Source organism: Perca flavescens, chromosome 5 (assembly GCF_004354835.1).
Source record: "Perca flavescens isolate YP-PL-M2 chromosome 5, PFLA_1.0, whole genome shotgun sequence".
Taxonomy (NCBI): domain Eukaryota; kingdom Metazoa; phylum Chordata; class Actinopteri; order Perciformes; family Percidae; genus Perca; species Perca flavescens.
The window spans coordinates 530890-548688 of record NC_041335.1 but is presented as its reverse complement, the minus strand read 5'-3'; the positions used below and the strand labels follow the sequence as shown (position 1 = coordinate 548688).

The 17799-nt window shown below is 43.2% G+C and overlaps 2 protein-coding genes across 2 annotated transcripts in view; both read left to right on the top strand.

Moving 5' to 3' along the window:
• Positions 1 to 7223, top strand: part of LOC114555323 (putative ankyrin repeat domain-containing protein 31) — a 35821-nt gene extending 28598 nt beyond the window's left edge. The window contains exons 7-9 of the mRNA XM_028577636.1: positions 2989 to 3150; positions 3270 to 3409; positions 7128 to 7223. Coding sequence (XP_028433437.1) covers positions 2989 to 3150; positions 3270 to 3409; positions 7128 to 7223 — 398 coding nt within the window. The remainder of the gene's footprint in view (positions 1 to 2988; positions 3151 to 3269; positions 3410 to 7127) is intronic.
• LOC114555726 (uncharacterized) lies at positions 7217 to 17122 on the top strand. The gene is made up of 8 exons (XM_028578341.1): positions 7217 to 7299; positions 9545 to 9699; positions 9899 to 9995; positions 10185 to 10281; positions 11930 to 12461; positions 12821 to 12961; positions 16297 to 16411; positions 16670 to 17122. The coding sequence occupies exons 2-8, from the start codon at positions 9613 to 9615 to the stop codon at positions 16822 to 16824; spliced, it is 1224 nt and encodes a 407-aa protein (XP_028434142.1). The 5' UTR covers positions 7217 to 7299; positions 9545 to 9612; the 3' UTR covers positions 16825 to 17122.
• The last annotated feature ends 677 nt before the right edge of the window (positions 17123 to 17799 follow it).

The window sequence follows — 17799 nt, the reverse complement described above, 5'->3', positions numbered from 1 at the left end:
TATGTTAAGCCCCTCAAAAAGGCAATTCATTTGACGGGAAAAGAAACAATAATAATTCCTTCAGTTTCAATAGGGCCTTCGCCGCTGTCGGCGCTCGGGCCCTAATAAAATCACAAATGGTACCCACATTGTACAATCGGAAGTAAACAAAGTCCCCACTGTGACAAAGCGGAATATAATAAGTCTATGCACATCGCTCCTGGTGCATGAGAAGAGTAAACAGAGCCACACACCTACCCGTTTACATGGTCACCATGATGCCTGCCGAGGACGTCCGCAAAACAGTAATTCTTCAGGTAGCATACAATGGCAGGAGCAAACGACCTCATCCAAACCAGCGAGGCAGGGGATTCCAGATGTAGGTGACAGCGGTGGACATTATACAGTGCCCTATTCTTTATTCATCACTCGCTCGGTATAAAATGCTTGCACGTCCTCCGGAGTCTCAAAAGTGAATGTTTCACCCTCATACGAAACTTGCATGTGGGCAGGGAAGGGAAGCCTGAACTTCACTCCTTTCTGGTAGAGGGCTTGCTTGATTTTGTTGAAACCAGCTCGTTTCTTTGCAGTGTTGGCGCTGACATCTGGATACACCCGCAGTGTTGTTTCGCGGTGCTTAAGCTCATGTTGTCTGGCCCAGCGAAGCACCTTCTCCCTCTCCTGAAAACGATGAAAGCATATCACAAAAGGTCTGGGTCTACCTCCCGGTCCAGGATTATGGCGTTTTTCCATTACATGTTACCTGCTCGACTCGCCTCGACTCTGCTCGCCTTGACTCGACTCGACTCGGTGCACGGTGAGTCCCTTTTCCATTGCAGATGTTAGTACCGCCTCAGCGTGGCTGGTCGTCATAGCGACTGCCGTGGGCGTGGCTTGGTAGCGTTGCATTTCCACCGACTCATTTCCTGGGTCTCTTTCTCCGTAAACAACATGAAATCAACAAGATAGTTAACTTTTCCTGCTCCAGATTTCCCACCGTGGTCAGAAAGAACAGGGGACACACTTTGTTTCTCTCACAATATGACTCTAGAGTTACTACTCGTATAACCATCAGGCCACTTGTATATATGCCTCCGGCAGCAAAAAAACACCGCTGGCTAAACCTTTTAAAAATGCCGTCTGTCGCTAGCAATGCAGTGATCAGTGACGATTCTTTCCGACCAATCGGCAGCCTGCAGGGTTTCACGTCACCTTCTCGGCTCGCCTCAGCTCGCTTGGAACCTCGACTGAGGAGGTACTAAAAAAAGTACCTGTTAGCAGGTACCAGGTACTTTTTTTCGTAATGGAAAACCAAAAAAGGCGAGTAGAGTCGAGGCGAGGCGAGTAGGTACCATGTAATGGAAAAGCGCCTTTAAGGGCTAGAGAGCGATGTGCCCTCTCAAGCTCAGGGGGTTTGGGGAGGACATCGGGGCCGAGGTTCTTCATCAGCAGATCAGATATGAACTCGGTCAGGTCCCGTCCTTTTTCACTGCCCACCGGAATGTTAATTATCCGGAGGTTGACTCTACAGGACCTGTTTTCAAGATTGTCACGGCGGTCTTGAAGAGACTTGTTCTGAGCTTGCAGTATCTTCACTGTTTTTTCGGTGATTGTTATGCGCTCAAAGTTGTCCCCCAACAGGGATTCTGCAGCGGTGAGGCGGCCATTAAAGTGACTCACCGTCTCGCGGAGCGCGTCCACAGAAGTCTGCAGTGGCCCAACAGACTTCCGAATTAACGCAGACATGTCCTTCAGAAGCGATGCTTGTTGCTTCTCCAGTTTGGAAACCAACTGGCTCCTAGATAAAATGTCTGGCGAGTCTTTGACGGGGTCAGGTGTGCTGCTGTCGTCCGAGCTCGCGGCCGCTATTTTAGCAAGTTTGCTAGCTACAGTAGCCGCCACTCACTAACTGGGAAGTTCTGTATGTTACTCGCTCTCGATTTCATTTCACGACTTAGTTGGAGCTATAACTGTTATCCGTCACTTCTCTGAGTCAATTGTGATGTTTACAGGGATATATTAACAGTTCAACTGGGAGCCCTCTAACAACGATCTCCTACATCGTCACCACCGGAAGTCCCCACCGGAAGTCCCCACATTCACCACTTCTAACCAGAGGCAGAACACAACCTAATCTCGGAGATTATTCCTTCACAGTGCTGTGCAATGCGAGAAAATCTCCGAGCTGAACCTGGCAGACACAGCACTTTTCATCAGACTCACCCCGGGTTAATTAAGTATACTGCTAACTAATAACATTACCGTCGCCAAAATACCCACGTGAATCAAATCCCCCTACTTCACCGTTAACTGTCAAGCCACTAAATCTGTATGGAAATTAACACCTCTGCTGAATTGTTAAATTTGTTAATGATCATACAACACAAGACAACACTGTTTCTCTCTCTCTCTCTATCTCTCTATATCTCTCTCTCACTCTCTCTCTCTCTCTCTGTGTGCACACACACACACCCACACATACACACCGTCTGGTTCTGGTGGTTGATGAACACAGATATGTGCTGATTAGCTCTCATAACAGGCCGGGTGGGTAGCGCACTGCCGTGAGTCCATGACACTAATGTCTGATTACTCCACATTGTTATTGTGATATTTTGTGATGACAGTCTGAATCTACAATGTTCTCTGTCAGGTAAATCAGTAAGTTAGTAGTAGAATATACAGGGGAGTTGCATATGAAGTGGTTTGGGGTCCTTCTGTAAGTAATTTCGGGGTACAATTTGGTTTTGATGAATTCTACAAGAAGCAATACCACAGGCCAAGCAATCGGCCCGTTCCAAACAGGTACATTTTCAAAGGGGCACTGCACTAGTTGATATAGATGGGGAAAAGAACTGGACCCAAGATTGAGCCCTGTGGAACACCTTTTGTTACGGTTAAAAACTCAGAATTGTAGCTTCCCGATTGTTGTCTCTCAAAAAGTGTCCAAAAATCCATATGTAAATTGTGTTGGATCTATTCCTATCTTGATTTTATTCATCTTCAAAGCAGCAAAGGCTTCGCAATGTCTGAAATTCACCAAGAAGCGACTTAACAAGCGAGATGAAAAGGGAGAGAATCTTCTGCACAAAGCATGCAAGAAAAATGATCTGGAACAAGTCAAAATGCTGATTCAGGCTGGGATAAGTGTCAACATGGAGGATTATGCAGGTTTGTCACAGCTTAGACACTTTATCACTTCTGTATTCTGACATATCTGTAACTAATGAAACAATAACTGTCAAACACAAAACTCACTCTTCTCAGTAAATGTTAACTTAAATCGTCAGGCTGGACAGCCCTCCATGAGGCTTCTCTGGGTGACGAGGCAGTGGTTAAGGAGCTGCTGAAGGCTGGAGCCAATGTCAACGCCAGAAGCTTTGATGGTGTCACACCCCTAAATGATGCTGTTATGTCTGGAAACTATCAGGTGATCAAGAAACTCTAAATAAGACTTTTACCATGTAGAGTATAGTTTTCAGCAACACTTTCCACATGTCCATAGAGAACCAAAGTACTAGCATCCCTCTCACACTAGCCTCTTTGTCTGAATGTTATTTCTTATCTTCGTGAAAAACATGTCCCTGGGGTTTACTAAGTCATTTGTTTAAATATTGTTTTTATGTTACAAATATGGTTTTAAATTGAGGTTTTCTTAAAGAAGTTAAAGAAAAACATTTATTTGAAGTGTAGTTAGATTTTTTTCGTTTGGTCCATGTTCCATCCACCAGTCTGGCTTTGCCAGACCTTCCTCCACAGCGCTGCGGAGGAAGGTCTGGCTAGTCCAAACAGCATTCCTGGATGGGAGAAAAACATGCTCTGGTTTATTGGCATTTCTCTAAACCAATCACAATCGTCTTGGGCAGTGCTAAGCGCCAGATGGAGCAACGGTGCCTCTGCTAAATAGCCTCGGGAAGGAACTTGTTTTGGTGGAACATGGTTCAAGAGTTGTTTTAGTCGTGCAACAGAAAACTCAGATTGGACAGATAGTCTAGCTAGCTGTCTGGATTTACCCTGCAGAGATCTGAGGAGTAAGTAAAAGTAAGTAAGTAAAATGTATTTATAAAGCGCTTTTCACAGATAAAATCACAAAGTGCTGTACAAAAGAATAGGTAGAACAAACAATATAAAAATGTATATACATATGTAAAATTAAAGTGATACTAGTGAAGAGAGTCTGCCAGACGCATGGACAGGGGCAGGGCGTTCCACAGTCTGGGAGCAACAGACTCAAAAGACAGGTCGCCTTGGGTCTTATAACGAGTCTTAGGGACTACAAGCAGGTTCTGGCCAGCGGACCGAAGAGTCCGGCCAGAGGAATACAGCTTCAAAAGGTCCAGGATGTACTGAAAGTCAGCACTAAAATCTTAAAATCAATCCTGAACTTTACAGGGAGCCAATGGAGAGCCGACAAGACTGGAGTGATATGAGACCTTCGAGGGGCACCTGTTAAAAGTCTAGCAGCAGAATTTTGAACAATTTGCAATTTGTTCAGGGCAGACTTATTCAGACAGGTAAAAACAGAGTTGCAGTAGTCAAGTCTTGTTGATATGAAAGCGTGAATTATCATTTCCAGATCATTCTTTGACAACATTTTGCGAATTTTAGAGATGTTCCTAAGATGATAAAAGCAATTTCGGACGAGCTGTTTTGAGTGTGTCTCCAAAGACAAGGCCTGGTCAAACACAACCCCCAGGTTTCTGAGGCTGGATTTGACAGAGGGGCCCAGAGAGCCAAGGTGCTGTTTGATCAGCGGGATCTTATGGTCTGGAGCAAAGATCAGCGTTTCAGTCTTGTTTGAATTGATCTGCAGGTAGTTAGTGGCCAGCCAGTCTTTGATGGAGGACACACACTCTAGGAACAGAGACAAACAATGGAACTCAACAACATTAAAAGAACAATACAACTGAACATTGTCGGCATAAAAATTATATAATACATCTCTGAAACAACCAATAGTTTGACCAAGTGGCAAAATGTACAGTAAAAACAAAATAGGACCCAAAACTGACCCTTATGCCACTCCGCAGGACAAATTGGTCACATCAGACTGTACATTGTTTACAGCAACATTAAAGGTTCTGTCATGAATATAGGAAGAGAACCACTGAAGGACAGATCCTGATAGTTCCATCTCATTATGAAGCCAATTGATCAGTATACGGTGATCCACAGTGTCAAAAGCAGAAGTCAAATCAAGAAGTATAAGTACAGTGTAGCAGCCAGAGTCTGATGCCATCATCACATCACTAGAGACTTTGATAAGGGCTGTTTCAGTGGAGTGTAATTTTCGAAAACCAGACTGAAAAGTATCAAACAAGTTGTGCTGCTCCATAAAGGAGGTCAGCTGGCATGGCACTACTTTTTCCAAAATTTTGGAGATAAATGTAAGTTTAGATATGGGCCTGTAGTTATTAGGTTCTGAAGGGTCAAGATTGGGCTTTTTAAGGATCGGGTTTACCACAGCGTGTTTGAAGTAGCCGGGGACTGAGCCAATTCAACAATAGAGTTGTTGGGACAATGTCAGCGGGGCTCGAAGACGGTTTCATATTTACTGTTATGGTTTTCACATCCTGTAGGCTGACAGGAGTGAAGGACGACCAAGACGACACCGGTGAAAACTCAGTAGAACAAACACTGATGAGTGGAGAATTAACACTGGCCCTAATGTCATGTACTTTGTTAAAAATAAACGACAAAAAGTTGTTACAGTCCTCATGTGTGTACACAGGCACAAGAGGAGCCGAAGGTGCAGTAAGATTTTCAATGGTGTCAAACAAGACTTTTGGATTCTTCTTATTTCCTGACACAAGGTTAGAAAATAAGCTGAGCGAGCCTGCTTTATCAATTCATTCAGATGCAGCATTACGTCTCTTAAATGGAGTCTGTGTACCTCTAATTTAGTGGCTTTCCACAGATGCTCTGTCTTCCGACATTTTCTCCTAAAACTACAAATGTTATCATTTATCCATGGGAGGGCCTTTTTCTGTGACCCTGAAATCTTTTTAACAGGCGCTACCATATCCAAAACCGACAATCAACATCATCACATTCAAAAAAGGGACGAGAGTCAAAAGAGGCAGAGAAATCACTAGGTGTTGTCTCACTAATGATGCGTTTTTGTGTTACAACATTACAGACAGTAGGCATCATGGTAGGCAACAAATTAAAAGAAATACAGCAATGGTCACTAATTTGAAATTCTTCAACACTCAGTTTATCAATGTTTAGGCCACACGAGAATACCAAATCTAACGTGTGGCCTTTTTTATGCGTGGGACCAGAAACATGCTGTACAAAGTTAAAAGAATCCATAATAGTCAACAGTTAAGCTGCATTCGAACAAGAGGGATTGTCAATATGCAGATTAAAGTCCCCAAGGACTAAAACGCAGTCTAGTTTAATGATAGACGTTAAAAACTCAGAGAAATCGTCAAGAAATGTACGTGCAAGACCAGGAGGTCGGTAAACTAAAACACAGCAAAAGGGGTTTATTTTCCCAATCTTACACATCTGCAGCTCAAAGGAGTTAACCATAGTCCTCAGAAGTCCACCAGAGTTTAGAACTCCAACACAAAGAAAGAGGAAGGGGATGGACATCCGGCCGAAATGAGTGAAATCTGTCAGAATTTCCGCCAGCGACAGAGGAATCCCAAAAGTGGAGCGTCGTGGATATAGACTACTGCAGCCAGCAACCAGGGGGCGATCCAGATGGGTTGGTTTTACTTATACAGTCTATGCAATAACCCCTGGAACACATTCAATCTCCGTTTTGCTCCGGTTTTTGTCTTTAACGACATGTTTCCTCTGAATGTTGTAAAACGGCTTTGAGATTAGGTTTCTCTCGCACACACCAGGGTGTTCACTCACCCCCGTTTCAGTTATAAAAAACGTGTTGTGTTTGTCGGGTCTGAATGCGGCCCTGGTTTAAACTAGTGAAAGATCACATGACTGCAGTGTGGTCTGCCACTTTTTTTTACTTTGAAGATGACAATATAGTTGACAGTTGTGAAATCAGCTGTGGTTTTGTTGATCACTTACCGGATTTTGTGATGAAAAAGCTATGATTCATCTGCCTTGTTACACCGCTGATGTGGAACACAGAATCATTGTCTGACAAGCTGTTGTGAAATGCATGTGTGTTGTAGGTAGTGAAGCTTCTCCTCCAGCATGGGGCCAACCCCAGTGACAGGACTGTCGGTGGCCGGAGTGCACTGGACATGGCAGAGGGGGCGAGACTATGAAAGAGCTGCTCTTTCCCAGGACCTTCTGTTATACATGAGCTGCCTCGTGAGGCGCCTACACATCAAGAACAACCAGGTGAGTAGCTCACATTTTCCATACTGAACTTCAGGAATCAGTCTCTGCAGAGCAAATGTCGTGAACCTTTAAATCTAACATACAGACACTATGATTCATAGTAAATAGTCTCAGTGCTGCAACAGCAGTGCAGCAGATGCATTTTGCAACCATAGCTTGTACTCCACTAAAAGACTGGGTCAAACACTCACCTCCTGTATTCTTGAAAAGTGGCTCTGAAACATTTCTTTTTCGACCACAGTAACAGTATACTGATGGACAGCATAGAAGAGGATAATGTTGGCCGGCATTTGATACTGAAAACCAAGGTTGTCAGTGGAGCACTCTTTCGAGCCTAGGACTACCCAACAAAAAAACATCTGTCATCACCATTCACCCATCGCTACAGCGAGTTGTCCAGGACAACTATGAAACTATACTAAGTAGTGTTCAAGGGGATCTGACTAATTGGTCTGCGCTGCCGGCATTGCTACGGTCCAGGATTGCTGTTGTTAAAATGAACATAGTTCCTCGTGTGAACTTCTTAAGTACAATGATCCCCTTACCCCCACCAATACATTTCTGGAAGAAACTTGATGCCGTAATCCGGCAGTATATTTGGAATAGTAAACAACCTAGGCTAAAATACTCTACCCTGCAACGTACCACAAACACGGGAGGCCTGGCACTCCCCAAACTTAAAATGTACCATAGAGCTTTTCAGCTACAGGCCCTCAGAGTGTCGATAGACCCCTCATCTATAGTCCCCATGGAGAGAAATCTCACTGGAAGTCTAAGACTGCAAGACCTTGCCTTTGAAGGTGTGTGTCCAAAAAAGTGTATGCTAGCCTATGGCCCTATTTCACCAACACATTGACCAACTTTGAGCAGGTGGAGGAGCTACTTCGCTACACCAATAAGTGGCATTTCAGCGCCCCAATTTGGCACAACGTACACTTAATGTCTGGTAACAAACCTTTTGTTTATAACCAATGAGTGACAGAGGTATTTATACTCTAGACCAGTTATTCAATGGGGAAGGTATGTTAAGTTTTCAGGACCTGAGAACTAGCTTTGAGATCCCTAAGACATCCTTCTTCCTTTATCTTCGCTTAAGGTCAGCCCTAAATTGTTATAGAGTACCACGGGGAAACAGTCTCGAGACTCACCCAATCATTAAATGGCTTGTTGTACTCGTAAGAGAACTCCCAATAGTAAAGAAATGGGAGCAAGAGCTGAGCCTGGAGTGGAACATCATTAATAGGGAGACAGTTTTGGACAACATTTCCCACTGTTCCAAGAACCCAAATCACCAGCAGATCCACTTCAACATATGCCATAGGACATATTGGACTCCTCAGAAGAGATACGTCTCCAAAGCCATTCCTACTCCCTATTGCACATTCTGCCAACCTGAACAAACTGGAACTTTCTTGCACATGGTCTGGGAGTGTGAACAGGTGCACGAGTTCTGGAATAAAACAACATCAATAGTATCTGATGTGATAGGATGTCGAATTCCTACTGACCCAATTGTTTTGTTACTTAATGACGACTCTAAATTACACCTACTTTGGAAACAAAAGAAAGTTTGGCTAGCTGGCTCAACCGCGACCAAGAAAATAATAGCTCAGCGCTGGCTCCCCCCCACTCGCTTTGTATAGCTAACAGTGGTTGACGTATTTTCTGGACATAGTTATGCTTGAGCTCTCTACAGCAAGGATTAACAAAGCCAAGTCATTGACTATAGACCTATGGAAAGGTGCAGCAGCACAGGTATCATTCCTAATGACCTCAACATCACAAGAAGTAGAGGAGGGCAACTAGGCAAGGTGGGAGTTCTGTCTGTTTGTTTTTTCTTTCTTTTCCTCGAGACCGCGGAGGGTGGGGGGTGGGAGAGGGGGGTTGTTCTTGTTCAAGTGTGTTTGTCTGTTCTGTTGTTGTTTAAAATGAAAAACTAAATAAAACAATTATCTTAAAAAAAGATTAGATAGATTTGAGACAAAATCGCTTTGAGTCGTCATGGAGTCCTCGCTCAGGCCTGTCATGTTGTCCAGTTTACAAGACAATGTGTGCACTTGAGTGTGGTCTATGCGGGGTATCTACTCTGAAAACATTTTCAAGTTGAATTTTTGAAAACAATTTGTGTCAAAAACCATATGTAAATTGTGTTGGATCTGTTGCTCATATCAAGCGTAGAAAAACTATACTTAGGATTTCTTAGAGTGTTGATTTCAGCTGAGGTCTGAGTGCAGGATTCTTTCAGGTGACCCATCTTCAGAGGCTCGGTGCCACCAGCAACTCTCCTGCCAGAGCAGCTTTAACAAGGCAAATATGCAATCCAGAGAATCAGGTGACAGAGACGGAGCCAGAAAGCCTGGTGACATTCAGCTGAGGAAGAAAGACACCACTGCGGATTATGTGAGGGCTCTCAAGTGTGCATTTGTGTCACATGGACAAATAGGTCTTGTTAACCATTTATGGCACACGTCCATTCATTTGATTTCAACCTTCTCTTCAGGAGACGTGCAGCATCACTTTATTGAAGGCTTCACTGGTTTTGCAGCATTGATGTGATGTTGTGTGTTGTGTGTTTTTTACTAATTAACTATTTTTATAGCTGAGTCATCCAGAGGCCATAACAGCGGTTTTGGAGGAGATGGAGAAGAAACTATCAGAAATATGGACTTGGCCTCTAACAGGTCCGGAAGATGCAGGTAGAGCAGCTGTTAATGTTTGATGTGCACAGAAAGAGAATTATACACCATAACCAATATGATCACAGCATATCCAGCTGGTAATACTCATGCAAATAAGAGGATATGCAAAACATGGTTAGATTGCTTTCAAATAGAGGACAACCAGAAAGACTTTGTATCATTCACTGTAGCTTTGCTGTTTTTCAGGCAGATATAACGCCGCTCTAACACAGATCCAGAATGTGCTGATGGAGGTGCTCAGCAAACACCATATGGAGAAGGAGAACCTTGCCCGAAAATCCCGGTTAGTTCAGGAACTTCTCTCTTGCTTGATTTCAGTGAAGCTTTGTTAGCCAGCAGCAAACTATATTGTGTTACACAGTGCTTTGATTCTCAGAACATGGCACTACAGAGCCACTACAACACCCCACAGCTTTCTTCAGATAAGAACAATCATTTTACAAAATGATCCCAGATGTGTATGATGGGCTTATGGTGTTGCCATTTATACATAGGTGTATTTGGTTTATTGTCTATTTTGTTACTGTTTTGTTGAATGGTCTGGAATATTGAAGTAACTGTGTCATATTTTCTTAAATTTTGTCTGGGTGGGTGGTGATGACGGAAGGAAATTTGTTCATGTTGCGAGATGTATGTTTTGTATTTTGTTTAAAAAAAAAAAAAATGTTAATCACAAAAAAAGTCCTTACTGAGATCAGAGGACATATGATGACTATGAAACGCAGCATTACAGTTCCAGCACACAAACAAGTCCACAGTTTAGTGTGTCATCAACATCATTTCATCACCAGATCTCTGCACATGGTGAAGAAAATGAGTGATAGCCAAAAATAAAAACAAAACCCAGGTCTCGCAGTTGTGGGTTTAAATTTCTCTTAAAATCATTGTGCTTTAACACCTTAAAACATGACAGTCCGATAACTATTACTGCACACATTAATCTGTCAGATGTGATGTGTGTTCGATGTGACATAGTCATTGTTGCTGTCGCTCCATCTCTGCTGCCTGCCTCCATGTTATGTCTTGCATGTGCTTTCAATGTGGCCTTTGAGACTCTTCTCCTTTTTCTTGTCTCCTTCATATTGTATTAACTGCATGGACTGATTTAATACCATTGTAGTGAATGTGACATACATAATTCACCTTATTTGTTAAGTGTGGTTCTACACACTGTTGATTATTAACGCAGCACCTTGTTCTTAATATGGTTCTACATGCAGTGATAAACGTAATACATATACATGTAATTTACTGTCCTTAGTCACTTCATGTAATTATGACTGTTCAGGGACTGCGGCCCCTTTAAATGTTCTGAATGCGTGATGACGTTAGACGCTACAGGGTTTTGTTGCTGGTCAGCACCTTTTTCCTTGTAGAGTTGTTGTCTTGCTAAAAAATAAACGACACACGCACTCGTGTGCTCAACGTGAGAAATTGCCTCTTGTAAATATACTTCAATTTCCACACCATTGTATTTTAGGATGCCTATTGTCAGCTGGCTGGGAACTACAGCTGGAAATGAGCCGTTGAGGCTAAAGCTGCTCCTTTTACTGTATAGTTAATTAAGGGGGACTGTCCACAACAGTATAAACTAATAAACTAAACTAAAAGCCAATAAAGTCTGGTAATGTCTAACTGTTTTATTGTGTTTAAACTGCCCGAAAGCCCTCTGGTGGGACAATAAAGGTCTGAACTGAACCGGGCTGCTTCTCTCCCCTCTCTTTCTCAGTCTTACCTGTCTCTGTTCAACGGCATCTCTACAGTAGAAGTAGAAATTCAGTGAATGTTTAGTGATGTTTTTGTGTTTCTGTCTTTCCTGACAGTTTATGCATTATTTTATTCAGTTCTCTGAAAGACACGGCTGTCAACCTTAAGGTTAGTGTTGCCATTGTGATCTAATTAACAGTTGTGTTGTTTGATTCTCTGTGCAGGAGTGTGCCCGACTACCTTCGGCACCGTGTGTTGAAAAGTCAACTCACCTCCCTCGCTTCACGTCAGAGGAACTTGGAGGAGATCCTCCAGTTGCAATCGCATTTGGTAGAGAAGTTTGTAACCATGAAGGCCAAACTTTCCACTCAGCCTCCCAACCATCAGGACAGTACAGTAGTGAGACAGCAGCCAGATCTGGTCTCCACGCCGGCCTCTTTTAAAGCTAGAGAAGAACACAGCTGCGGTCCAAATGGTCATAGAACAGAAAGCCATGAACCAGTTACACGGACCAGTGTGTTAGGATCGATCCTTACATTTCCCATGCCTCCTGTTCATTCAGCAATGAATGCGAGAGCCGGTAGCCAACAGAGCAGTGCCCCACAGCCAGGAAACACTTTACAACACATCAACTTTCAGATGAAAGGAAACAATGCGCTGATACAGACAAGAGCTGAAGACAACAGCAAACATCTCTCTACGCTCATCCAGAGGGGAGTTATGGAAGTTGGAAGTCTTGTGAAGTTTTTTTTTAAGGTTAGGCACAGCTCTTCTCATTAAACCATAATCCATTTGTAACAGCTTGTTGTCAACCCTGAAATATTTTAACCCAATGTCTTGCCTGATGAAAGTAAAGGCAACAATTACGTGTTCCTTATGCTGAATATAGATCAGTACCTTTTACTTTTCCTCATGAAGTTGGTTCACTTACAGGTTCATCCATATGTGGAGCTTTCACATGTGATGTGGCATGACAGAGTGTGTCTGCTTAGTGCAAGTTTTGACCAATAAGATTTATCAGCTGCCATTTACATTTCACATATTGACAGCAATATTGAGTTTGTGATAAAGCTTTCCTCTGACACCATATGTGATTGTTTGTCTTGCCTCTGCAGCATGACTGGCTTTATGCTAATGTGCTAGAGGATGGCTCATTAAAGGACAAAAAAGGCAGTAAACACCCAACTCCAGAACACTGGTTGGAGGTTATCCTTGGCAACAACATCCCTGTCAGCTCATCCTACGCCTGGGACAAGGTAAGACACCAAACTGCCTTTATCTTAGCACTGCACTCAGAACAAGGAAGGAAACACTATGTGTTGGCTCACAAACCCCCTCAGGCTCAGACAGACTTCACTTCATCCTCATTCATTCCTATCAGATCACTACAGAGAGTTTTGAATCCTGTTTCACTATATTACAAACAGCTGTGCAGTGTTTTGGCATCTGGTAATCTTCCCACTCCTGTATGTTTTCACTGACATCTTTTACACTGACTGGCCTTCCTGGGTTTTGTTTCACTATTTTTACCATCAGGACCTGAAACAACATAGCCACACCAATTCACACCTTTGCTTTAGTTTGTAATAAGTGTTTCAGGGCATTTTGCCTTTACTCAAAAGAAAGGAAAGGAGAGAATGACATGCAGCAGAGGCTGCAGTCACAATATTTGTTATGCATCTTAACTACCAGCACACCGAGACGAGAGAGATTTGTACAACACTTTGATTCAGAGCGAGATACAGTGCAGGGACAACCAGTGGATATTCTTCTCGCCCAGAGGATGAATCCAGATGTTTTGGTGACTCTGTGACCTTTCCTTGTAGTCCCACCATGAATCAGTCCTTTTATATTTCCTCCAAATAAACTCTTTTAATTTAGCACTAACCTCGGGACAAAAATTAGATTTTAGGCCCCTTCAAATGAGACAACACAGGTCGCCATTCAAACCGGAGCGGCCACAGATAACCCTCGCGGGCAGGAAGACAGTATGCTAACTTCACATAGGCTGCAGCCTGATATCTCTTCTTCCTCTTCTCTTCTGACCCAACCCCCCTTAAAAACTATATATACTTTGTGAAGATTAGGATCCAAAAGGCTTGGAGCTGAGAGCCACAGACAGTAAGTCAGACAGTATTTGTTTGTTTATCTTTGTAGCAGTTAACAGTAAGAACAATACAGAATTAAAGCTGCGAGCAGCGATGGACGGGCCCTCGTGCCTCTGCGCGTGTAGGGGTTACCGGCGGACGCCGCTCCTTGCGACCGTGCATTTGCGCGGCACTCAGACGCCACAAACCGTCACCAATGAAAAGGGAACTCCCCGCCGAGTTCAACGATACCTCACACAAGACGCTATGTCATACGGTTCATTAGCTGTGAAAGGGGGCGTGGCTTAAACATAGGGGGCGGGCCAAACCATCACCAATGAAGAAGGAAGTCTCTGCTGAGTTCAATGATACCTCACACAAGTGTTTACATCAATCGGGCAATTAGTAATAAAAGGGGGCGTGGCTTGAACATAGGGGGCGGGCCAAACCATCACCAATGAAGAAGGAAGTCTCTGCTGAGTTCAATGATACCTCACACAAGTGTTTACATCAATCGGGCAATTAGTAATAAAAGGGGGCGTGGCTTGAACATAGGGGGCGGGCCAAACCATCACCAATGAAGAAGGAAGTCTCTGCTGAGTTCAATGACACCTCACACAAGACTCTACCTTAAACGGTTCAAATGTTATGAAAGGGGGCGTGGTGGCCTGAGTAAGTGGGCGTGGCCATATTATAGGGGGCGGCTCAGTATCACACTTAGACCACACATTCTGAGTTTCATGCAAATCGGATGATGTTTGTCATATAAGGCACATTTCATGTTGCCAGTGGGGGGGCGCTATGACCAAAAGTCAATTTTGGCCTGTAGGTGTCCTCAGGCCTGGACCCTTGTCAATCGTGAGAAATTTCGGGCAGATACGACAACGTACACTCAAGTTACAACAACTTCTTTGTTCATCGCTAAACACTCAAAATGGCCGCCACGCCCACACCGTCTGACGAAAAGTTTTTCTTTTAATAACTTTTCATCGTTAAAGTGTTGGGATGGTACAGACCAAGTTTGAAGTCCATCGGATGAAATCTCTAGGAGGAGTTCGTTAAAGTATAGCACCTTGACTTTTAGGCCTACTTCCTGTTGCCACTAGGGGGCGCTATGACTTTAAGTAAATATCGGCCTTTATTTGTCCTCAGGGTTGGACTCTTATGAATCCTGAAAAGTTTCGAGGTAATCGAACAACGTACAAGTTACACCCACTTCCTGTTTCGGCGGCGAAACGCACAAAATGGCCGCACTGCCAAGGCCACGCCCTATGACGAAAAGTTTTTCTTTTAACAACTTTTCATCTTTAACGTCTTAAGATGGCTCAGACCGAGTTTGAAGTTGATCCGATGAAATCTCTAGGAGGAGTTTGTTAAAGTACGACATGTGGAAATGGCCAAAATCACACTAATTTCGAACATTTAATTCAAAATGGTGGACTTCCTGTTGGGTTTAGGGTATGGCTCTAATGACGTTTTTTGTACATCTTGACATGTTACGTATGTGTACCAAGTTTCGTGAGTCTACGTTAAACGCACTGCAGGGGCTCAATTTTCTTAACTTTCTAGGGGGCGCTAGCGAGCCATTTTTGTGCGCCTATTCCCGAAACCGTTAAAATACGTAAATTTTCACCAGACTTCATGCGACTGCCAAATTTGGTGAGTTTTTGAATATGTTAAGCCCCTCAAAAAGCCAATTCATTTGACGGGAAAATAATAATAATTCCTTCAGTTTCAATAGGGCCTTCGCCGCTGTCAGCGCTTGGACCCTAATAACACCAGCCTTATCCTCAAATGTATGTTTGCACAATTTGAACATTGGCCTTCAAGTACATGTATGCTCTTCCAGTAGTTCTGACACTTCATAAATCACTGATATAGATATAAATAATAAAGTTTATAATAGGTAATATGTTTATTTATCTAGCACTTATCAAAAGCAGCAATTACAAAGTGAACAGAAACACTTTGATCAGGTAACAAGAATAAAATGAAACCCACAATGCCGTTTGCCAATAGCAGTGAATAGAGTCCACACAGTAATGTGGTGATGTCAGAAGCTGTTTTTAGTTTTGAATCCAGGATGAGTTAGTGATCTGAATCAGAACCATCCTTCCTGATGTGAAACGAGGTTCACGTGTCTGCTGTTTCCTGCCTGCCAGTAGGGGTCTGTGGAGACGGGGCAACACACAGCATCAGCCTGTAAATTATTGAGCGTTCACTGTGGAGCTGTGCACCAGCACACACAAACACCCACAAACACACCGCACACACACACACACTCCTCCACGTCTTCCAAATTAAAAATAGCGTGGTGCTTCAGAGGCACTTTAATGGATGTATGATCCAGAGTGCTGCTGAAAGACATTTGATAGGCCCTCAGGGCTCACATTTCCCACCCAGGACACTGATACTCTCATTAATAAGTCATTATTTATTAACAGACATGTCAATGGTTGGTGTTGAAGGGTAATTCTGATGAACTCCTCCCACTGTCCTCTCAGGTGCTGTTCAAAAACCAACCTTTGTCGCATTACTTCTTGAACGGGCAGACTGAAGGTCCTGAGGACGATGTCCGGCGCTACACGGCTGCTCCTTCTCAGCAGGCGCTGACCCCAGGTCTGTAGTTCCTAACCCCAACCTCAGCTCCACTTTGGCTCCACACATCCCGCAGAGAAACTCCAACAAATACAGAGGCAGGGCGGGCAGCCACTGAAGCGTGGCGTTTTCTATGTCAATAATTAAGCAGCCGCCTCCTACATCTCCCACCCGGAGATCCAAACAGCCTCATTAAATCAATTGTATTTATTCTAAAAAGGGACTTCACACGTAAAGCAGGGTTTTGAATGTATTTGAATGTCTTTTCTATTTCTGCAGAGGCCGTTACCCTGAGAAGTCTTATGAAAATCAGGATAATTCATCTGGTGGATGACGCGGAGCTGCTGCCCAACGCCATGATGGACTGTTACTGGGAGAAGCTCCTTAAGAACGACTGTTCAGAGTCTGACGACTGGGGCACTGAATTATTATAATGATCTCTCCACACACGTTCTCCAGAACTCTTTGTGAGGTTTACTTAATCTCTGTTTTATGACCAATTCACTGTGGGTCTAATGTGACTTCCAAACCCACCAATGGGATTGAAAAGTATTTCCCTCTAATTTATTTATCTTCGATCCTTTCCCTCTTTACAGCTGTAATGTTCTGTATGTGTTTGTACTTCAGCTTTCTACCAGAATGACACTGTAGTTTGTTACTGTAGCCAAAAACACTCATTTCAGTGTTCTGTTCACCTGCCTGAAGCAAAAGCAATAAAGATAATACAGTTGATGAAGGTGTATGCATTGGGCAGTGGTGTAATGTATCTAAGTACATTTACTCCAGTACTGTCCTTAAGTCCAAATGTTGAGGTACTTGTACTTTACTTGAGTCTTTTCTTTTCATGCCACTTTCTACTTCTACTCCGCTACATTTCAGAGAGAAATATTGTACTTTTTACTCCACTACATTCATCTTTTACAGCTTACTCCACTACATTCATCTTTTACAGCTTAAGTTACTAGTTACTTTACACATTAAAATTCCTGCACACAGAACACATGTAGTTTATAAAATCTGATGTTTGATTCTAAAGTAAGCTAGCCAACAATATAACGGCTACAAGTCCAGCTGAGATGATGAGACCATTAAACACACACCTGGTTGGATCCTTTACACACACTACAATGGGAGAATACTTTAACTACATTCTCCTGATGATACTTACACACTTTTACTAAAGGAACATTTTTACTGCAGGACTTTAACTGTAACAGAGTATATTTACAGTGTGGTATTAGTACTTTTACTTACGTAAAGGATCTGATTACTTCTTCCAGCGCTGGTGTTGGGGATGTGTCAGATATGAAATCATGCTGTGGCCCAGCTCTGCGCTACTGTACAGAGATGGCTCGTTGTGTTAATGAGATGAGAGGCGGGGTGCTGGGCTTTGCCGAGGAGGGTTAATG